Source organism: Schistocerca nitens, chromosome 5 (assembly GCF_023898315.1).
Source record: "Schistocerca nitens isolate TAMUIC-IGC-003100 chromosome 5, iqSchNite1.1, whole genome shotgun sequence".
NCBI classification, from domain to species: Eukaryota; Metazoa; Arthropoda; class Insecta; order Orthoptera; family Acrididae; genus Schistocerca; species Schistocerca nitens.
This window is the reverse complement of record NC_064618.1, coordinates 613308460-613332572: the sequence shown is the minus strand read 5'-3', so window position 1 is coordinate 613332572 and position 24113 is coordinate 613308460. Positions and strand designations below refer to the sequence as shown.

General features: G+C 43.4%; 1 protein-coding gene across 1 annotated transcript in view; it reads left to right on the top strand.

The window, feature by feature from the left end:
- Positions 1-21911, top strand: part of LOC126260613 (proline-rich protein 36-like) — a 144038-nt gene extending 122127 nt beyond the window's left edge. Inside the window, exons 7-8 of the mRNA XM_049957950.1 lie at positions 4653-4953; positions 17613-21911. Of these exons, the coding sequence (XP_049813907.1) occupies positions 4653-4953; positions 17613-17833 (522 nt within the window). The 3' untranslated portion in view covers positions 17834-21911. The remainder of the gene's footprint in view (positions 1-4652; positions 4954-17612) is intronic.
- Positions 21912-24113: the final 2202 nt, after the last annotated feature.

Below are 24113 nucleotides of genomic sequence, written 5' to 3'. Positions count from 1 at the left end.
ATGCTAACCCAATGGCCCCAATTGTCTGTGAATTGCGTAAACTTTTGTCGTATTTTCTGACGCGATATTCGACGACCACTCCAGCATTTGCTTAAAACTGCGTGGAGAACCGCCTAAAACTACATTCAGGTTCATCAGTGTACCAGCCCACCGGCGTTATCCACTGTACAGATTCGATCCGGGACTGGCCCAGCTCCTCGCCTCACGAGGTAAAGCATTGCTCTGTGCACTATATATACATGTCACGTACTGAGCACCTGTAATCTGAGTTTCAAAGTTGGAAAGGTGGTGCTCCGTTAAGCGATGTGCGTACATATTCTGTAGTTTTCGTGCAGTCGCCTTCTGAAAACCCGGAGGTATTTACGAATAACCCTGTGGTATTCATAGGTTTCGCGATGTGCTTTCTTTACGTCTGCTGCTGGTCAGAACCGTCACTGCCGAGGCACCTCTCTTATGGCTTGAGATGGCATGGCTACTCTTTTACTAGCCGCACACGCTGGGCGTTCGTTCTGTAACCACCTAATGATTCCACTTCCCTCTCTTCTAAACACTAACAGCAGGGTGATGTACTAGTCCTTGGCTAACGCCCCTTTTACCTCTTAGCATTTAGAACCCAGATCTCACGTATGTGTGATTGAAATTTGGTTTCATTACGTGCTTTGTTGCGTCAATAGCAGGTACCTGCTCCAAAACTAGCTTTCTATAGGTGTCAAGATCTTTATAATACATTTGTACACTAAGAAATTGAAATTTGTCAATTTCTGCTGTTAGTTACTTTTCCAAGTTTGCCACAACCATGAATGCCTTGTCTACAATAGTCAAAAAACTTTTAGGCAATCCCAATACCACAAACAACATTAGTTTGCCATGTAATAGAATAGCATCTAAACGAGGAATGCAGGTGTTTCATTTATTACGTTTGTTAGGTGTTCAATGGGATTTAAAGTACCTACAGAAGTTGTTCTCTTGGAGCACTGGATGACAGCCGTCACTGATGGCATTAGCTACATTTCGTTAATCGTGTACTAAACACACTGATAAAACTCATCCTTTCCTTGTGACCTTCACATTCTTATTATGGTTATCTGTTGCTTATATAAGAATAGAAATGAAAATTCCAATAGTCTTCTGGCTGCCGTGATGAGTTCATTCCATAACCTCACAGAACTTTCTACGAAATATGAAAAATGTATTGATTACCGCCTCGATGTTGCTGATGAAATTCTTTATTTAACAACTAGTTTCGGTCTACAGACCATCATAAGGTCCCTGTACACCAAACTGAAATTATAAGTACGCAGCATTACAAGACTAAACTGTCATAAGTCTATTTACCGATGTAAATGTTAACAATTACACTCACGTAATAATATGTCACATACTTAAAAGCATTTACAGCATCATTTTAGGAGAATATAAAATCATTGACGTCAGTTAATAAAACAACAAATTTAGTACCGAAAATACAATATGACACACACAGTGACATAACCAACTATGAAAAACTCTTGAAACAGAGCACAGTTTATATATTGACAATATTATCTATATTGCGATGTGACAACAGGCAACATTACATACATACAAAGCGTTTACGTGTTTGTTGGTGTGATTTGTTCATAACTTGTAACATCACTGTGTGTACCATATTGTTATCTTCAGTGACAAATTCATAGCCATATTACCTGAGAACAATGATTCGCCTAATATGATACTGTGAATCCTTTTAAATGAGGGTGAGACGTTTTATTATGAGCGTGTTGTCGTTAACACTTACGTCAGTTAACAGATTTGTGACTGTTTACTCTTGTAATGCGACTTAAGTATCACATCGGTTTGGTTTACAGGAAACTGATGACGGTATTTCGATTGAAACAGGTTGTTCGATACATAATTTTATCAGCAGCTCGTGGAGGTAACGATGACTTTTTCAAATGCTCACAAGATGTGGGACACCAAGTCAAAAAATACACACATCAAAAAATGTTTTGCATCACCTCGATTCCGAGAGTTCTGGAACCTGTACAGAATATTGGAACAGAGAGCTACATAAACATCATTTCTGCCCTTTTTATTCTCATGAAAATCCACACACTGAATGTTGTACCACCATACAACGAAAACTTCAGAGGCGGTGGTCCAGACTGCTGTACACACCAGAACCTCTAATACCCAGTAGCACGTCCTATTGCATTCATGCATGCCTGTATTCGTCGTGGCATACTATTCACAAGTTCATCAAGGCACTGTTGGTCCAGAATGTCCCACTTCTCAACGGCGATCCGGCGTAGATCCCTCAGAGTAGTTTTGGGTCACGTCATCCATAAACAGCCCTTTCCAATCTATCCCAGGCATGTTCGATAGGGTTTATATCTGGAGAACATGCTGGCCACTCCAATCGAGCAATGTCGTTATCCTGTAGGAAGTCATTCACAAGATGTTCACGATAGGAACGCGAATTGTCGTCCATGAAGACGAATGCCTCGCCAATATGCTGCCGCTATGGTTGCACTGTCGGTCGAAGGATGGCATTCACGTATCGTACAGCCGCTACGGTGCCTTCCATAACCACCGTCGGCCCCACATAATGCCACCCCAAAACAGCCTTCCTGCACTCGCTGGACAGTGTGACAAAGGTGTTCAGCTTGACCGGGATGCCTCTAAACACGTCTCCGACGATTGTCTGGTGGAACGCATATGCGACACTCATCGGTGAAGAGAACGTCTTGCCAATCCTGAGCCTTCCATTCGGCATGTTGTTGGGCCCCTCTGTATCGCGCTGCATGGTATCATGGTTACAAAGATGGACCTCGCCATGGACTTCGGGAGTGAAGTTGCGCATCATACAGCCTACTGCGTACAGTTTGAGTCGCAACACGACGTCCTGTGGCTGCACGAAAAGCATTATTCAACATGGTAGCGTTGCTGTCAGGTTTCCTCCGAGCCTTAATCCGTAGGTAGTGGTCATGCACTGCAGTAGAAGCCCCTGGGCGGCCTGAGCGAGGCATGTCATCGACAGTTCCTGTCTCTCTGTATCTCCTCCATGTCCGAACAACGTCACTTTGGTTCACTCCGAGACGCCTGGGCACTTCCCTTGTTGAGAGCCCTTCCTGGCTCAAAGTAACAATGCGGACACAAACGAACCGCGGTATTGACCGTCTGGGCATGGCTGAACTACAGACAACACGAGCCGTGTACCTCCGTCCCGGTGGAATGACTGGAACTGACCGGCTGTCGGACCCTCTCCGACTAATAGGCGCTGCTCATGCATGGTTGTTTATATCTTTGGGCGGGTTTAGTGACCCCTCTGAACAGTCGAATGGACTGTGTCTGTGATACAATATCCACAGTCTACGCCTATCTTCTGCAGTTATGGGAACTGGAGTGATGCAAAACCTTTTTGATGTGTGTTCATTCATTGTCACAATCTGTGTGCCAACAGTCTTACGAACAGTAACCGTGCTCAAATCAGCTTCACGCAGCCATATACACTTAGGAAGAAAAAAACACGCCACCGAAAGTTGGCAGCCGTGATTCTGCCTGTGAAAGTTTATGTTTATTCACATTTCGCGTAAGTCGCGTAATAGTATCCCTACTAGCGACAGTATGCGGATGCAAGTGAGGATTGCTTTAAATACACGCTATAACGATCGTGAGCGTTAGTTACATTTGAGATTGGACGCGATGAGCTGATGTTAGCCAAGAGTGATTTTAAAGTGACGAAGACGCCCCTTATCAACATCTCACTGAGTTTGAATGTGGTCGTGTAATAGGGCTACGAGGAGATGGATATTCCCTGTGCAGTATTGCAGAAAGGCTTGGCAGGAATGCAGCCACTGTACATGATTGCTGGCAGTGGCGTTCACGAGACTGTTCTGCCCCGGTGCCGTTGATGGCCGTCTGTTGGTTAGGAAGCAATCTGAGGACCTGCAGCCAACCGGTTTACGTGCTAGACACACTGTACCTACACCTGAGTTATGGTCTGGGGTACGGTTTCGTATGACAGCAGTATCATTCTGATGTCGACCAAGACAGTGGCATCACGTGAGCCAACAGACCGTCCCAATAAGGTGGCGTAAGGTCGACACATTGAACGGAGATTATAATGACAAATTGGATTTTGTAGCCAACAGAGTGGGGTATAAGTGGTGTATTGGAATCCCAAATAAAATCAACATGCTTTCAGAAAAAAAAATGTTTCATTGCTTACTGGACACATTTCGTACACAAGGTTTTACTGTTAACTTGCAGTTGCGCCTGAAGATTGGGCTGAGATCCCAAAATTGTGATGTGTAAGACTTCAGTAATGAAAATTTTGCATAACTCAAGCGGAAATTTCAATTATGAACAATTTACGAAACAGTTGTGGATGTCCCGCTAACGGAAGACTCGTGGAACCAAATTGCTGAGGACAAAGGTATAAATTTGTCTGTTACGGTACTTATCAGTAAACTGTGCCATAGGTCTGTCATTACTATGACAGCATCGTAATTAAGTATACTTCGTTTGTCCTTCCTTTCCCAGTCGGAACTTGTTAAGCTCTAATCTTGCTGCCTTCCTTAAAATCAGCCTCCTGCTTAAGGACCACTAGCTTTAGATTGAGTCTGCATTATGGCGCAGCACCAGTCGGTGGACACGGCCCCCTGCCTCAGGTGCCGCCGCCGCCGCCGCCGCCGCCCCCGCAGAGCCCGGCCCACGCGCAGGCGCAGCACGCGTGCCCGGACTGCGGCAAGCGCTACAGCACGGCCAGCAACCTGGCGCGCCACCGGCAGACGCACCGCGGGCCGGCCGACGCCAAGGCGCGCCGCTGCGCGCACTGCGGCAAGGTGTACGTGTCCGTGCCCGCCTTCTCCATGCACGTGCGCACGCACGCCCAGGCCTGCCGCTGCCCCTACTGCGGCAAGTGCTTCTCCAGGCCCTGGCTCCTGCAGGGGCACATCCGCACCCACACAGGTGAGGCCACATTCCACTTTAAAATTTAGAGATTGCATCAATATACATAAGCAGACGGAGTTATTGAGGGAACAATTGGCAGGAGCGACCAAGGATACCATACATGCAACAGATCGTGATTGACGTTGGGTGTAACACATCCGGGGAAATGAAGAGGAAGTCGGACAGAAGAGAGGACCTCAGGGTTGAACACTAAAAGAAGAAGACCAATATACAAAAAAGTAAATACGAGTAATCCACTGAATTACAGATCTATATCAAAATGGCTCTGAGCACTATGGGACTTAACATCTACGGTCATAAGTCCCCTAGAACTTAGAACTACTTAAACCTAACTAACCTAAGGACATCACACAACACCCAGTCATCAGATCCATATCACTAACGCCGATTTTCAGTTGGTTTTTCGAGCATATACTACGTTCGAACAACACTAATTACATCGAAGAAAACGATTTATTGACAACACTTTGTGAAACTGTGGTGTGCGTACTGTAAGACCTTCAGTACACACACCATCAGATTATTTGACTTGTCGCTCTAGCGAAGTAGGCGTGTGTCAGCAATGTGTCTCGTGGTCTTATCGTGGCGTGTTTATCTTCTGCCGTTAGGTCAGACGATAGAAATGCCACTTGCACGCTTAGAGCAGCAGATTGACGGTGACCAACTTTAAACAGAACTTGATTAAGTTTCACACACATTTATTAAAATAATAAGAAGCGTAAACATTACGTAACTTGATTCTGGATGCTATTTACAATTGACAATCTGAAGTTCCTTTGGTCTTGGTACGTTAATCTTATTCTCACATATCTCTGATACTTGACAAAGTGTCTATAGATTTATCTTCATGGCTATGAACAGGAATATGGTAATCTTGTTAGGCGCAGACTGAAACTTGACTATAGACTGGTACAGACTAATGCAGACTGGTACAGACTGGTGCAGACAAATGCAGACTCACTAATCGAAGGTCTGTACACTCGTTTAATACCTCGCGCGTTCAGGTATCACTGCGCGAGTGTGATCCGCGAGGAGAAAATTTTCTACGTTAGCAGCAATCTAATTGGCTGCGTTACATATTAATACGCGGATCGGCGGAAGCAGAATTTGGTCCGTCTCTAAGGCAGCGCCATCTCGTAGTGTGGAGACGGACGAGCGATGCGCCTGCGCTGTTGTGCTTAGCGGGGCGCTCTCTAGTGGGAAAGTTGTGTACGCGCTGACTACGCGGAACTATGTACACAACAAAAACACAACTAGCTCTGTACAAAGAGGTGACAAAAGTCGTGAGATGCCTCCTAATATCGTGTCGGACTTTCTTTTCCTGGCATAGTGTAGCAATTCGACGAGATATGGAGTCAACAGGCCGTTGGAAGTCCCCTGCAGAAATACTGCACCATACTGTCTCTTTAGCCGTCCATAAACTGCGGAAGTATTGCTGATGGAAGATTTTGTGCACGATCTGAATTCTCGATTATGTCCCATAAATGTTCGGTGTGATTCATTGCGGCGATCTGCACATGAATATTGTTCAAACCAATAGCGAAGAATTATGGCCTGGCGACATGATGTATGATAATTAAATCGTTTTCTGGGAACATGAAGTCCTCGATTTTTGATCGTATGGCTTTGATGACCGGAAACCCCCACCTGGGGAAGTTCGGCAGCTGATTTGCAGGTCTTTCCAGTTGACGCCACACTGGGCAAGCCGCGTGGGGTAGCCGCGGGGTATGATAGCGCCTTGTCACGGTTCGCGCGGCTCCCTCCGTCGGGCAAGGGCGTGTGTGTTGTCCTTAGCTTAAGTTACTTTAGGTTGGGTTAAGTAGTGTGTAAGCTTAGGGACCGATGACCTCAGCAGTTTGGTCCCAGAAGACGTTACCACAAATTTCCAACAACTACACTGGGCGACTTGCGTATCGATGATGATGAAATGTGAGGACAATACAACAGCCACTTCCCGAGCAGAGAAAATCTCCAACCGGAGATTGAAGCTGGGCCTGGTGCATGGCAGTCAGGTGCGCTGACCACTCAGCTAAGGGGCCGGATATGAAGTCCTTGAATGGCTGCAAATGGTCTCCAAGTAGCCGAACATAACCATTACCTGTAAATGATGGTTCATTTCTACCAGAGAACCCAGTCAATTCCATAGAAACATACTCCACACCACTATAGAGCCACCACCAGCTTGCTCACTGCCTCGTAGACACCTTGGGTCCATGGCTTCGTGGGATGTGAGCCACGCTCGAACCCTGAACTGAAATCGGGACTCATCTGACCAGGCCACGGTTTTTGAGTCGCCTAGGGTATGGTCACGAGCTCTGTAGAGGCGCTGCAGGCGATGTCGTGTTGTTAGCAAAGGCACTCGCATCGGTCGCCTGCAGCCGTAGCCCATTAACACCTGCATTGTCCTGCATTGTCCTAACGGATACGCTCGTCGTGCGTTCCTCGTTGATTTCTGCTGTTGTTTCACGTAGTGTTCCTTGTCTGTTAGCACTGACAACGCTATGCAAACGACGCTTCTCTCCGTCGTTAAGTGTAGGCCGTCGGCTAATGTCTTATGCGTAATGCTTGAAATGTGGGTATTCTCGGCACACTCTTGACACTGTGGATCTCGGAATACTGAATTCCCTAACGATGTCCGAAATTGGGAGTCAGGTGCGCCCATCTCCAGTTACCATTCTGCGTCCAGAGTGTGTTAATTCCCGTCGTGTGGCTACAGTCACATCGGAAACCTTTTCACATGCATCACCTGAGTACAGCTCCGCCAATGCACTGCCGTTTTATACCTTGTATACGTGATACTACAGCCATCTGTATGTGTGAATATCGTTAGCCCATATCTTTTATCACCTCAGTGTATTCTCAAGAGGGAATTTGTGCTATCGACAAGGGATGTCAAATTGACTCCACAGTTTTAGATATCTAGAAGACTTTCGACACTATTCTTCACAGGCGACTTCTGAGACTGAATGCTTATAGAGTGTCGCCTCAGTTGTGCGACTGGATTCGAGATCCGTTGTTAGAAACGTCACAGTTCGTAGTAACTGATGAAATGTCATCGACTAAAACAGAAGTGATATCTGGCGTGCCCCATCTCCTCCCCCCCCCCATTTCCCCCCCTCATTTGTCCAGGTCCCCCCCCCCCCCCCAATCTACCCTTGCCTGTGGTGTGTGATTTTCGTGCCAAATTTCGAGTGCAGTGTTTCCAGTGATTGTTAAGTGTTGTGCGTCTTTTCCGAAGTGTTGCGAACGGACATCATAATGTCGCAGGGTGTGATATCTCTTGCGCACAGAATCCAGACTGTCGCCGTCTTTTTTAATTGTCTGTCTACTATTTTCCCTGTCTGCTTCCTGTGTATTTTATTATCATCGCCCACCATTTGTTTTATGTTTTAACTTCCCACAATTTTCCATCTTACGTCACCGTTTTATCGCCTGCTTTTATTGTTTCTTATCTTCTTATGTTTTAAAAATTCTGTAGGCTGAAGTACGGCATACTAAGCTGCTGCCAGCCCGCCTCCTTCGGGGGGAATCGAAATCCAATAAAGAAAAAAAAATGGCGTGCCCAAGGAAGTGTTGTAGGCCCTCCACTGTTCCTGATGCATATACACGCTTTAGGAGACAATCTGAGCAGCCGTCTTAGATTGTCTGCAGATGGTGCTATCATTTAACGTCTTGTAAATTCACCAGAAGATCAAAACCAATTGCAAAATGATTTACACAAAATACACGTATGGTGCAAGAGATGTCAATTGTCTCTGAATAGGGAAAGTATGACTTCATCCACATGAGTACAAACACAAATCCGTTAAGTTTCGGTTACACAATAAAGCACACAGATCTAAAGGCTGTCGAATCACATAAAGACATAGGGATTATAATCACGAACAACATAAATTGAAACGATCACATAGATTATGTTGTGGGTAAGGCCAACGAAAGACTGCTTTTTATTGGCAGATCACTTAGAAGATGAAACAGGTCTACTAAGGAAACTCCGTATGCTACTATGTCCGTCCTCTCGAGTACTGCTGTCCAGAGTGGAATCCTTATCACGTATCAGTAATTCCGTCTTGTGCAAATGGAATAAGACAGTAGGTGATCGAAGACTTGAAGACAGTAGATACCAACAGCCGTAATTTTATTTAGCTACCAGTTTTGGTGCCTCATAGGCACTATCTTCAGGCCGGTATACGCGTAGCTAGTAAGTCATCCAATCGTTCGTGCTATTTTAGGGCCACTGTATCCAACTGGTTTCCGTAAACTTCTTCTTGGTACAAATGGACCATTCACAAATATAACGGCAACAACCAAGAAGAAGTCTACAGAAACCAGATGGATATAGTGGTTCCTATAATAGCGAAAACCATTAGATGACTTATGTAGCTACTTGTGTAGGGGGTTGAAGATGGTGCCAATGGGGTAGCGAAACTGGTTGCTAAATGAGATTAGGGTTGTTGGTATCAATCTTCTTCAAGCCTTAGCAGATACGACTGACGGAAGACATCTAAAAAAGAAGATCAGCTCGTTTTGTATTATCACGAAATAGCCGGGAGTGTGTCATGAATACGAAAGCGGTTTGGAATCGCAACCACTAAAGCAACGGCATTTTCAGCCGTGGCGAGATCATTCCACTAAATTTCAATGACCAACTTTCTCCGCTGAATGTGAAAATATTTTACTGTCGCCAACCTATATGGGGAGCAATGTTCATCGTAATGAAACAAGAGAAATCAGAGCTTGTAAAAAAAGATTTAAGTGTTCGTTTTTCCCACGCGCAGTTAGAGTGTGGAACGGCAGAGAAACGGTCTGAAGGTAGTTCGATGAACCATCTGCCAGACCCTTAACTGTGAACTGCAGAGTAATCATGCTGATCAGTTGCTCTCATACACGGAAAATGGCACGCGAGCAAAGCGAGGTGCAGAGAGTGTTTGCACGGGGCATCGGTGCAACTAGGCTTTATTCGCCTCAACTCGGCTTGCATGGAAAATGCGCCGTTGTGTGCTTCTGAGCGCGTTAATACAGGGCTTATTCAACACTAAAATAGATAAGTGCAATACAGTTACTATAACAATGGAACAACCTGCGGAGAAAAAAGCAAAGATTTCCGAAACTCCATTTAGACAGGAATGGAAACTATCTTATTTTTTTGTTAGTTGTAACGAATAAGCCAAATGTCTAACCTACGGAACATTAATTATCTCTGCAAAAAAATCGTGTATTCAAAGTCACTACATCAGATTGCATTCAGAAAAATATAATGAAATCACGAGGGACGCCAGGGAGGGAGACTTAAGGACCTTGCGAACTCTTGTAGAAGAGAATTCTTATCCACAAATGAGATTTTACAGCCCTTTAGCTTGTTTAGTTTGGTTAAGGGTCCTGCGAAGCGAATTAAAATTTGTTTACATTCCTCTCAAATGTGTATTCGTTATTCGTATTCGTTTTCGCTCGTATTATTCTTAACACAATTCTTTTCCTCTGACATAGAGCGAAGAAGATGAAGGGTATCGCGAAAGGACACTTAGAACTAGTTATTAAGTTCTTCTACGTTCAGCTGGAGCTGCGAGGTCGTTTATAGAAGGTCTATTAGTAAAGAACATTTTATTTCACAAAGTAGAGACAATTAATTCCACATTAGCTCCCGCATACAGCGGAATATCAATTCCAGTATGACAATATCTTGGCGAATCAGAATACTAGCAACGCAGCTCATTTAGCCAATTTTCTTTTTCCTTTTTTTCTTTTTTTGCGCAGAGTGGACGGAACCAACCCGTAACGGAAGAGCTTCTGGACTTTACTTCGATGAAGGACGCCGTTTCAAGTGCGAACATTTTAGAAGCTGTGGAAATGACACCAGAAGAAATAGGACCCAATATGGTAAAGCTGTATTCCGTCACCACAGACGGGGCGTGAACAGTGAACGGAAAGTTAAAGGGTTTATTGTTCTACTGTGCAAAAAGCTTAATATGCCGGATTTAGCTTCCGTTCATTGTTTTGACACCAAGAGGCTCTTTGGGTAAAACACATCGCTCTTCAAAACGTGATTACTTATACTTGTCCTCACGGGCTCAATCCACGCAAGTTAAAATAATTTATGATTTCATTTGAAGGTTGAGTATCCAGGTATCCCATACCACGCCAAAATACGCCGGCTGAGCAAAGGGAAAGTGATTTTCCAAGTTTTTCGACTACATCGCTTTCTGGCTCAGTTTTGGAGGACAAAGGACGTCTGGAGCCATATTTTCATGACCCTGAAGGCATGGTTGATTTAGGATCTTTAGCAGACATTACAGCTCTCTTGGTTCCACATGTGTATGTGAAAGGTTTCCTTCAACTTCGTCTTCTACAAAAACAAGATCGCATACGAGTATTTCTGATTGTAGTTTCAAAGAAAATGCTCGAAGAATTTCTGTCAGCCGAGTCCTTGTTCCTGATCTCAGTAGTATGACTGCAAATACAAAAAGGGGAAAATACACACATCAAAAAAAGATTTGCATCACCCCAGTTCACAGAACTCCTGAAGATAGACGTTGACTGTGGGTATTGTATCACAGACACAGTCACTTGTCTGTACAGAGATGTCACTAAACCCACCAAAAGATGTAAACGACCATGCATGAGCAGCGCCAATTAGACGGAGGAGGTCCGACAACCGATCAGTTTCAGTCATTCCACCAGGAAGGAGGTACACGGCTCGTGTTGTCTGTAGTTCAACCATGCCTAGACCGCCAATACCGTGATTTGATCGCGTCCTCATTGTTACTTTGAGCCAGGGAGGGCTAACCAGAAGGGAAGTGTCCAGCCGTCTCGGTGTAAACCAAAGCGACGTTGTTCGGACATGGAGGAGATACAGAGAGACAGGAACTGTCGATGACATGCCTCGCTCAGGGCACCCAAGGGCTACTACTGCAGTGGATGACCGCTACCTACGGATTACGGCTCGGAGGAACCCTGACAGCAACGCCACCATGTTGAATAATGCTTTTCATGCAGCCACAGGACGTCGTGCTACGACTCAAACTGTGCGCAATACGCTGTATGATGCGCAACTTCACTCCCGACGTCCATGGCGAGGTCCATGTTTGCAATCACGACACCATGCAGCGCGATACAGTTGGGCTCAACAACATGACGAATGGAACGCTCAGGATTGGCATCACGTTCTCTTCACCGATGAGGGTCGCATATGCGTTCAACCAGACAATCGTCGGATACGTGTTTGGAGGTATCCCGGTCACACTGAACGGCTTAGACACACTGTCCAGCAAGTACAGCAAGGTGAAGGTTCCCTGCTGTTTTGGGGTGGTATTATGTGGGGCCGACGTACACTGATGGTGGTCAGGGAAGGCACCGTAACAGCTGTACGATACGTGAATGCCATCCTTCTACCGATAGTGCAACCATATCGGCAGCATTTTGCCGAGACATTCGCCTTCATGGGTGACAATTCGCGTCCCCATCGTGCTCATCTTGTGAATGACTTCCTTCAGGATAACGACATCGCTCCACTAGAGTGGCAAGTATGTTCGTCCATACATGAACCCTATAGAAAATGCCAGGGATAGATTGAAAAGTGCTGTTTATGGACGACGTGACCCACCAACCACTCTAAGGGATCTACGCCTAAACGCTGTTGAGGAGTGGGTCAATCTGGACCAACAGGGCCTTGATAAACTTGTAGATAGTATGCCACGACGAATACAGGCATGCATCAATGCAAGAGGACGTGCTACTGGGTATTAGAGGTACTGGTGTGTACTGCAATCTAGACCACCACCTCTGAAGGTTTCGTTAAATGGTGATGGTGGTAGAACATGCAGTGTGTGGTTGTCATGAACAATGAAAAGGGCGGAAATGATGTTTCCGTTGATCTCTGTTCCAATTTTCTGTACAGGTTGTGGAATGATGCAAAACTTTTTTTGACGTGTGTAGAATAGAAAATTGTAGATATAAATGACTCAATCATCAGAGTACACCTTGTTATTCTGCATCCAGAAACTCACTGTAACATGTCTAAATATCGATTATGTAAGACTCTGCCTTCATTAGCAAGTAAATATACGGTATGATTTTGTTGAATGGGGACATACTGCAGGAAACAAATACTGAGAGGATAGGGAGAAAACAGCTTAAAATGTTTTCCATGGAAGGTACACTCACTTGAAGGTGGAGTTAAAAGATCTTTGACAATACAAGTTTCAGTTGTTGGAAGTACACATGAGAACGTGCCAGGCAACAGGGAATGTTCAGTCTGTAATCGTGCTTTAGTGATTCGGTGGCAGCAAACTATCAGTAACGGTTCATCCTAAATGTGTAGCTGGAGTAGATTCCGTCGAGATGCTTTCGCACGGAAATACTGAAGTGAGCTGGACACCATCATGTAGAAGCCGCATTACCTTCATACCCCTAAAAGCACGTCTTGCCCCACGTGGCGGTCGCCAAAAATTCCCCCCTCCCACACAATGGAGGTGAACCAGCGCTGATGGTAAGATTTCCATTTGTCTAGCGTTTTCTCATACGTGCTTTCAACACTGTCAAAAATATTGCAACACTTTTCCAGCTATATATCCGTTCGATTTTTGTTTTCCTTCTTATCCTCTGAGTGACCGTTCCCTGCACTTCGCCCCCAATTTAGCAAAATCACTCTGTATGGAGGCAGAATCGGACTTCCGTTTAGTCATCTCTGCACGACAACTGCTCATGTTTGTACCGTTGCTGAAGGCGTCCCGATATTTAATCCACCAGTTACAGGACGAAGAACGGAGCGGGAGGGAACAGGATATGGGGATCCAATATGTGCAATTGGCATTGAAGCACAAGCTGCCGAAGGAAATTACAGTAAGACGACAGAGCTTACGGCGACCATTGAAGCCCGTAACAACTAACATACGATACCGGGAGGAAACATTTTCATCCTCCCGGACTCCAAATCTACGCTCTCTCTCCTTAAATATTTTCATCGATGGCGTAAAAACCACTTGATAACTCACGAGATAATAGTGACACGTACTGGGAAACGAGATCGCTAACTCTCTTGCTAAGAAAGCAGTGACCTAAGTTATAGAGGGACTATACACAGGTTACTTCATAAGATCTATTACCGATTTACCGGAAGTGGGTTCGGAATGGTTGGGAGAAAGAATGGTTAGCTTCTCAGACAGCAAAACTAAAATACTATGCACAAATAACGCCAGTGCTACCAACAAGCTCTTCGTACTAATGACTCATGTGTACGCGGACATTTCCAATTACCGTAACACGGTCGAATTCAACCATTGTCGCCTTGCACAGCACCTAAACGGCATGAATATAGACCATCTTCATTTTACGACTAAAGCAAAGTAGAAGACACAAATCACATAATTTTTAGATGCATCAATCGTTGGGATCTCACGTCAGAGTTGCTAAGGAATTTTGTGAGTAAGAAATACCCATTATCATGACCTCTGTGCGTATATTTAGCAACGGCAGAGGCTAATAAATGATAGGCTAATAAATGATATACAGAAACTATCTTTATTTTTAAAGTTGGTTGTCTCAAGACAACAGGGGTAGTTATAAAATTCTAATAATTTCCTCCAGTGATTAATTACGTAATTAATTGCCTGTTTGTGTGCCGGCACAGGCCTGCAGTTCTGTTACAAACTGAAATGCTGTGGCCACAATACCACCGCACGCCACTATAGGAGATCAAAAAAAAAAAAAAAAAAAATGGAGCAGCCAATTGTCACAGTGGAACATGGGTTTTATACTTTGTCTTCGGCAGCGCCGTAAACGTTGTGTATGCGTCAGGTCAATCGTGGCGGGCAAAGAAGTCATTTGGATTGGTGTGAACCAGCTGCAATACTTACGCTGCTGCGTGTTAGCAGTCGAGGAACCCACTTGGGGGCAATCTTTGTCGCTCTTCCATGGTTTTCCTCCGTGTTTCTTTAAGGGTGTGAGGAGGGTTCCAAGAAAAACACAATGAGAGTTTTGGCTGATCCCAAGTGTACATTATACGTATTCGTAGTAGCGAATATGAACAACCATTATCTGCAGAATGGCTTAACAACAATGACAATTTTTGCAGGACCGGGTCTCGAACCCGGATTTCCCGCTTATTGCGAGCAGTCACCTTACTTTCTGACTATTCTGGCACGTCCACGACAGACCGAAACCTCCATATGCCATCAACCATGTATTTATAGCCTGTATTCGTACATCCATTACCTAGATCTCCGTACAGGTGAGACATTTTACTCGAAATTCGCTTGCCCAGTGTCGACGGATAAATCCAATATTACAGTGGCTGTGTTAGTCCGAATTACGATGCAAGGTTCCTCAAGACATGCATGCATGTGCAAAGGCTATTTGCATTGTAATTCCGAATAACACAGGCACTGCAACGTTGTACGGCCCGAAATATAGTCACACTGGCTCATGTTAACAGATACCGCAGTCCATTCAATTCGGCTGATTGCTGCTCCTGCAGGAAAGTGTTCAGGAGATGGACTTACCGTTCCTTGAATTGTTGTCTCAAACGACGAATTCAACAACGAAATGTTGACTGTGTGGCTAGACAGTAGTTTGGTGAGTTCTGTACACTCGATAGCAACGAAAGGCTTCTGAGATCGGCATAACATACCGGCCCAAAGCGTGAGTGAATCGCTGCCATAGTGAACTTGTGGGGTTGCGTACCTAAGACGCGCAGTGGAACCTGTCTATCATGTGTCAGGCATCCTTTGCACTCTTTGCTGAAGAGAACTCAACGCCATTTGTCTAGCTTGTAAGCCTTGTACCCTCTTTGTAACTGAACTAACTACATGAGCACATTTTAATGCTGCAAAATACCCTGAATGTGTGCCTCTTTTATAGAAAATTTTGTTCCAAGAAATAATTTATAGCTCTCTTTGACCATAGTTATGTAAAAAAATCCAAGAGTAGGAAATGCTTACATTGTGCAATGAAAAGAAATGGACACCTCCACGAACGTCTGAATTAATTTCTCGCTGTTTTATAATCTGATAAGGTAAAGGTATAATTGATGTTCCTTGTAGATAGATCAAGTCCTGTGGAGATGTGAGCCTCAGATAAGCTGACATCTGCCCACCCAAGAACTTGAAATGTAATATATACAACTCACATCTAGCATAATGTGCTAAACCGAAAGTAGTTTCGGAGACTCTGCAGCATTACTTACATTCTAAGCTGTAGAGGTGTGCAATAAAATTCAAAAAGGTTTCTGTTGGTTACAGCATGACTTCGCACGGATTAATGTTTCTGCTGAAGGTAGCTTTCACAATAAAGTTTGTGGCCAAATTGAACGCTGATTCGAAAGTGAACACACAAACACGTATGCAGTCAAACCTTGTTATGGATTTCATGAAGTGGATCAGCAAGGAAAAAAATCAGGTACTTTAGTTGAATTCCATCAGTTCAATAGCAGCAACAAATGTCAGAGTGCACTTATATTATCATGGACCACGTGGTATACAGGGCCGCGATATATAAAAAACTGAACAAAGAAAGATTTTAGACACATCAGAAAAACGTTAAATATTTTGAACTAGTGGCAATGTAATGTAACCAGTACCCCAACTGCAAGGACGAACAAGTGAAATTCCGATACTTTATTATATGCATGGACCGCGATTTATCCATTTAAACAACGCAATTTAAATTTGAACACGAATGAAGGCTCATTTAAAGACGGTGATAATGTTGAAAACAAAGAATTTCACCCAGCTGCAATCGCCGTACTTATCGTAACTCATTGCACGAGAACGGCCATCAGAAAGTAACCTCAATGTAAGAACCCAGCATCCATAAATAAGCTGCCACACCAGTTGTGCTTTGCAAAACTTGGATACGGCGAGTCCACTAGTTATACACAGTGAGAGAAGCAATCGATATCCTGGTACAGGACGTCTTTGGACGACTCTTCCAATTCAGAACTTACGTAAGAATGAATAATGTGTCAGTTAAAGTTTTATCGAACGGCTTTCAGTGTTCCATTCCAGGTGTTTTTTTCTTCGCCCACCATGGTGTTAGGGTTTTACTACACTGTTTTTAATGAACGCCTAATGGTCAAATTGATCATATTGAGACTGTTGCGTGCTGCGTTCATTGACAGAATCTTTCTAGCTTCCACCAAAAACAATTCTGTTGCAATCTCCTCCCGAGCCATTATTTGTAGATTGGTTCGTGTGTGCCCGCGGTTTGGCATCGAGGATAAGTGAATAGATGGGTTTCCTTATTGGTGAGCAATCGATTTCTAGTGTTAGACACGTAGTTCGCACAGTTCATTTCTGAACTTACACTGAAGATACTCCGAAGTAGAATGACAACTTTGATGCTTATGACAGTCCGTTATAACTATACGATCGACTATGTAAGTACGCCACTAACGTCGTATAATACTCTCTTTTCCGCGAGCTATGTGCAGGAACATAAAATTAAGCTAGTTTCATCACATATTTATAGCCCCCTTTAAAACTCTGAACAAGTTTGGGACATTATTGTCGTTTTTAGAGAAGCATTCTTCTGGTACCGCTCCTTCATAAAGTCATGTTTGCCACACTGGATGTGCTATGAATGAGTGAACATATGGGTTGATTCTGATGCTGAGGCTCTGTTCTGATAGTCAGCTAACCGTTCTTATTTCTTTTCCGTTTCAGGCGAGAAACCATTCAAGTGCACCATCTGCGAAAAGGCATTTGCAGACAAGTCTAACCTGCGCGCCCACGTGCAGACGCACTCCAGCACGAAGCCACACGTGTGCTGCCGCTGCGGGAAGGCGTTCGCGCTCAAGTCCTACCTGTACAAGCACGAGGAGTCCTCCTGCGTGCGCCTGCACTCACGCGGTCCGCAGTGCGCAGGCGTCGTGGGGGCAGCATAGGCGGCAGGGGCAGCGGTGGACCCGACCACGTAGTGCGACTGTGAGCCGATCCTTGTCGGCCCCTGTACAGGCGTGTGATCACAAAGTGGTCACTGTCGTCGCTACAGAAAATTCATAAACATTGAAAGAAGAGTGCAACAGTTGTAATAAAAATGTAGAAGTACCACATACAAGGTTTTTAATGCAAATAACACTACAACAAAACGCACAGCAGTACCTCGTACAGTTTTTTCTCTGCTGTATTCGGAATTTCTGATTACAGCAACACAACGTTTCAGTGATCATTGTTCACATTTAATATTACTATTGCAATTCTGGCAATAATTTCAACTTGTAAAACGTAACGAGAAACTGGGTTCATCATAATGTAATGTAACTATAGTAACACAAATTGGCAGTTCTTTGGTATGAGGAGAAAATACGTGACTGTAAATCTATCACTGGGTATTCATATGGGTCGATAACCTGTGCTTCCTAAAAATGTTACGTGAATCAAAATAATTTGATGAAAACCGCTGAACGCTTACCCGATGACGAATGTGGATTTGGAGACAGCACTCGTAGTTGTATTCGTTTCACTGGACTTATAACGTTCCGTAGTGTGTCGGCTTCAGACGTTATTACTCGTAGTTAAACGTAAGACTGATTTCTCTTACCAAAATGAAGTCTTTGATCACAATAATACACATATCCTGCAAGTTGAGACTGATATCATGAAAGTATGTCTCCAGAAGTGATCTCACAGCTCTGGTGACGTAAGAGGATCGTTGTGTTTGTTTTTTTGATGCACAGTCGTCCATCATTCTGACAACTACCGTTTCTGCAGCTACTCTGCAATCCACTGTACAGAACATGATGGTCGTACATCCTGTATCCTAGTAACGTTGTATCTGCTAGAGGGTATTTTAGGTAAAGATCATTTATTTTTCCCTGGGATTCCAAATACATCGGCGATGGCGTAACTGTTTTCTATTTGTTACACTCTACGTACGATTCGAGTTCAGTTCGCAGCTGTGGGTTTCAAATCATTCCTGGTTATATGCAATCATAACTGTATCACTCATAAGTTGTTAAGTTTCTACTTTCCGTATTATTTTTGATAAACGAGAAAATAACAAATATGACTACCATTCGTCTTTGTGGATGCAGAAAGCTATCTAAATATCGCACCAAGGATGATATTCGTGGGGAATCCTCAGTAATATCTCAACAATCCTACTAAATCTGGCGATGTTCTGTTCCCACTGTCGCTCGGCTGGATTTACTAATGTCAGTCGCGTACATTTCAGCAGCTGCATTACTCTATAGCTGCATCACTCTATAATGATGTCACTGTACAGAATACTGTTATAGAAGAATTCTAGCCGAATTCGTAACTCATATGCTTAAGAACTGTTAGATGGTACAATTTTTCGGTGGCATACAACAAACAAGGGTCCTCTGTTTCCTCGTATCTACTGTGGTAACTTCTGTTCTAATGATCCAGGAGATCCTGACAAGATACCTGCCGAACTTTGAAGACGGCCGTACCAAGATCTAACAGATCACTACCTGTTACACAGAAGCAAATTCAAATTTCAAAACTGCTGGCGATATACAGTGGGTTATCTTGAATCAACGTCTGAGAATTACATTTGTGGCGTAATTTATGAAACTTTGTAAACTTTTCAGTAATTAGTAAACTGATTTACAAAAACATATCTCATAGTATGCATGCACTAACTATTTTTTCACTATTTTTGACTGACCACTGTCAAATACACGAACAGACGATCCGTATTTATTCCTGTCCCATGAGAATTGCCTGATAGTTCGATTTCAAGTGTCGCTCTTGTCTTGCTCGTTAGAAATTCTTTAAAGCCAAATTAATTTTGATTTTAAACGCCTGTGGAACTTAAATATGAATTTACAGCTATGGCATTTCTTCCTCATGCCAAGATTAAAGAGTGATTTTTTCCCATTCCGTCATAAAATAGTGACGTACTAAATAACACAGATACCTGTAACACGTATTTTTTTGTAGTAGTAAAAATGTTTCCTCGATCTGGGACCATGTTTTCTGTGAACAGTTGATAATTTTTTTATGATACGTACTAGCCTGAATGTAGAATAAATGTTTTTATGAACTGAATGGAGATAGTGTATTTTGATGTGTATTTTGTATACCAAACGTTTTAATAAGCAATATTTTTCTGAAGATATACTGACGTTGTTTTGAAGTCTGATGTGTTGTAGTGTATTCATGTGTATATTGGACGTTAAATGTCAAAAGAGAAATATTGGATAGATGCTGGCTGTTATTGTTACATTCATTATATACATCGTTAGAAATGAAGTGCTGTGCTGATAACGTAAACAAAAGTTTAGGAAACATAAGTTGTAATATGTTGCCCTGACTTTTTAGATGAAACAACAGATTGATGTTGCGTTTTCAAATCAGAGTAATATTCACGTTCCAGCTGCAGCCGAGTCTATAACAGCAATCTAATAAATGTTTCTCTATTTTATATGTGATATATGAATCACACAAGTACTTAAGGGTAGGTTTGAAAACTGAAAAATTGTCCTTCTGAGAGCAGCTACGGTCATAAAGTGTTCTTTTGTATATGTTTCGTGCAAATGCAGAAAATGTCACCGAAAAACTTGTTAATGTGTCTAGTGGTATTGAAACTTAGTGTTTATTTTTATGTCAGATTATAGTTGTCTGAGTTTTGTTCGTATCTCTGGATCCCTTATTTTATTTAATCACCCGACCATCTAACAGCAATCTGCAGTGCTTCCTTTCCTTCCAATGGTGTGCATAATTCTCATTTCGTAAGAATGCAGCTTGCTGGAGGTATGACGTTTTTGTCTCCGCATTCCAGCACTTAGCACCACCAGGATCCCAAGGTTTCTGGTTATATTCAACTGAGTCACTAGCCTTGTACTCCTACATTTTTAAGCAATTTCAGAATGCCATAAGTTTGAGGTAAATGTTGTAACATTGAATACCGATAGAAAAACAGTGCCTGCTACTTGAAATGTGGAACATACGTTTCATGAATTAAAAGCTGGGCTGGGTCTGTAAATTTAACGTGGTCAGCACTGCAGTTTGCTTCTTTCGGCCGGCGTGTTTACTTCTTTGTTTATTTTGGTTTCGGACGAGTTCTGCTAGTCGTCGGTGGCGGCGCTGAAGGCTGCCAGCACGGCACCGACTGTAACGTCCTGTGACGAAACCTTCAGTTGCGGTAGCATATGGTAGCATTACGAACTGGCATCATAGGAATGAAATGAAAATACGAGAAGAGTTTTCAAAATCTGATTTATAATAACCGAAATCTTAAACAAATGCTGCTACTTTGTGACTAAAAATAACTCCGAAAAGGTCGCTGTACAGAAGCAGTGTACGAAGTGCTGTCCGAAAGTCCCCGAAGTATATTAATTAAAATTATTATCTTTCGCATAATCTTACTCTGCATCACCTTCGATGTAGTCCCCTTGGGAGTGAGAACATCGGTCCCAACCATTCTACCACTCCTGAAATGCGTCCTGAAAGTCTTCTTTAATTAGGGTATTTAGTAGCATTAGCGATTCGTCTTGAGCCCATTGTATCAAATTTTCAACACAGAAACGTATCGGCATCTCGATACAAGCATTTGGAAGTCTCTTGACAGGTGCCAAATGTTATTGTATCCTCCTCCGTGTGACCTTTCGCTGCCGCACTCGGGACAAGTCACAGAGAGCGCTGCGGTACGGTTGCCCAAGACGGCCGGCCCGCCCCCAGTTTGTACAGTCGTAGCTTAGGAAACATTAACTCCAGCTAACAGCATCTCTAACGCGAGGCACCCCGTGCCTCGGCGCCGCTAGTCAGACTCATACTTTTAGTTCACTTCTCACTCATTTTACTTAATTTATTGTATTATTTATTTACTTATGCTCTAGTTATCATTATTTATTTCTTTAGTTGTTTAGGTTAGTTAGGTACATATTACTCGTTCAGTTCTTTAATTAAAAGGTGATACAACAAATGTATGTGATTATGTTTTATGTCCAAGACCTATGTAGTTGAGAACTGTGTAATTATATGTCAAGAAGCTTACACTCTGTATTCTCTTTTATTTATTTTATTTACTACTGTATCCTCCAGTATTTAGGCATCCAACATAGAAGAGAAAGGAAATTTACCCCCTACAGAAATATCAGGCTTAAGCACTAGTTCATTTGTGTATGGGTAAGCACGCAGTTAACTACCTCAATAAGTGCCTTAAGAAATTATGAATCAAAATTATATTCCCAATTAGATACCTGTGCCTCGAAACAAAACAGGCCACTGAATGCCACCACTGAAATTACATGAGATTACATTTGGTCCAAAATGAATACCCACACACACAAAACCCATATATATATATATATATATATATATATATATATATATATATATATATATATATATATATTCTCCCCATCTCTCCCTGTCCCTCCTCCCCACTCTCCCATACATTCTATACAGCCCTTTCTCTCTGTCCACGCCTTCTCTGTCTGCCTCAACCACCAAAATCATGATGTGCCAGTCGTGCAGGTAAGCTTACACATCAAGAACTTAAAAACCGTCTCCTGCCCCTGGAACGTAGGCTCCTCTGCAAAGCAGGTTGGTAAGGCAGGCCCGTTCCACACCCACACTTCAAATGTTCTGTGTAGGGTAGCCCATATTGCAAGGGCTTGAAAAACACTTATTTCCCCGTATTTCTGCTCTTATTGGAAGGAGATCACAAACAGACATATAGTCTGCTTTATACATATTCACTGACAGAAAAAAATCACAACACCAAGAAGGATTTGTGTGAGATAGACGTCAGTTAGTATGTGTGTTCCTACATCTGAAAGATGGCGTCTGTTCAGATTTAAAGCCAGTCGTGTTAGTAGTGCAATTATGAGGATGCAGGTTTGTTTTAAATTCACACTGTAATTGTCGTGAGTGTTAGTTACTTTCCAGATTGGACGTGGTGAGTTCATGTTAGTTAAGAACTCCTTTAAGGAGACAAAGACACCATTATTAACACTTCAGTGAGTTGCACGACATCATGTAGTACGACTATGAGAAGCTGGATGCTCCTTCTGCGATCCTGCAGAAAGACTTAGCAGCAATTTAGCCAGTGTACTTGGTTGCTGGTTGTGGTGCTCACAAAAACGTACGATCGCAAGAAGACCGATTTGCAGATGGCCACGTGGCACTACTGAGGGGGAAGACTGTTGTGTTCGGCATGCAGCTCTGACACGTCCCATTGCATCTGAAGCAGCAATTTGAGCGGTAGTTGACACCACAGTGAATTAGCGAACTGTTAGAAATCTGTTACTTCAAGGACACCTCCGAGCCAGACATCCGGTACCGAGCATTCCACTAACCCCAAACTACCACCACTTCATTGGTGTCAAGCAAGAGCTCATTGGAGGGCGGGGTTGTGGGATGTTGTTTTCTGATGAAAGCTGGTTCTGTTTGTGTGTCAGTGATGGCCTAGTGTTGGTTAGGAGACCAGGTCTGGGGCTGCAAGCAACCTGTCTCCGTAACAGATACACACTATCTACACCTGGATTTATGGTCTGAGGTGATTCCGTATGACAGCAAGAGCACTCTCGTGGTTATCCCATGCACCGAGACTGCAAGTTTGTATGCCATTTTTGTGATTCGTCCTGTTATGCTGGCAGTCATGAACAGCATTCCAGGTTATTTTTTTCCAACAGGGCAACTTTTGCTCACATACTGCAGTTGTAACCCAACAAGCTCTACAGAATGTCGACATGTTGCCATGGCCTGCTCAATCACCAGGTCTGTTACCAGTCAAGTACATGTCGGACGTCAAAGGACAACATTCCAGTGTCATCCACAAACACTATTAACTGTCTCTGTCTTGACTGAACAAGTGCAAAAGGCACGTAACTCCATCCCACAAAATGACATCTGGCACCTGTACAACACAACGCATGCACCTTTGCTTGCTTGCAATCACCATTCTGGCAGTTACACCGGTTTCTAATGTACACACATTTCAAATTTGCAAGGCTTACCTCATGCTTACATTAACCTGTGATCCTGCAACGCTAGTCACTTTAATATGGAACTTAGACAAATGTATTCCACCTGCCGCTGTGGCCGAGCGGTTCTAGGCGCTTCAGTTCGGAACTGCGCTGCTGCTACGGTCGCAGGTTCGAATCCTGCCTCGGGCATGGATATGTGTGATGTCCTTGACTCTTCATTCTCCCCCATCTCTTTGCTAATACTCTTATCTCCTTCTGTCCATCT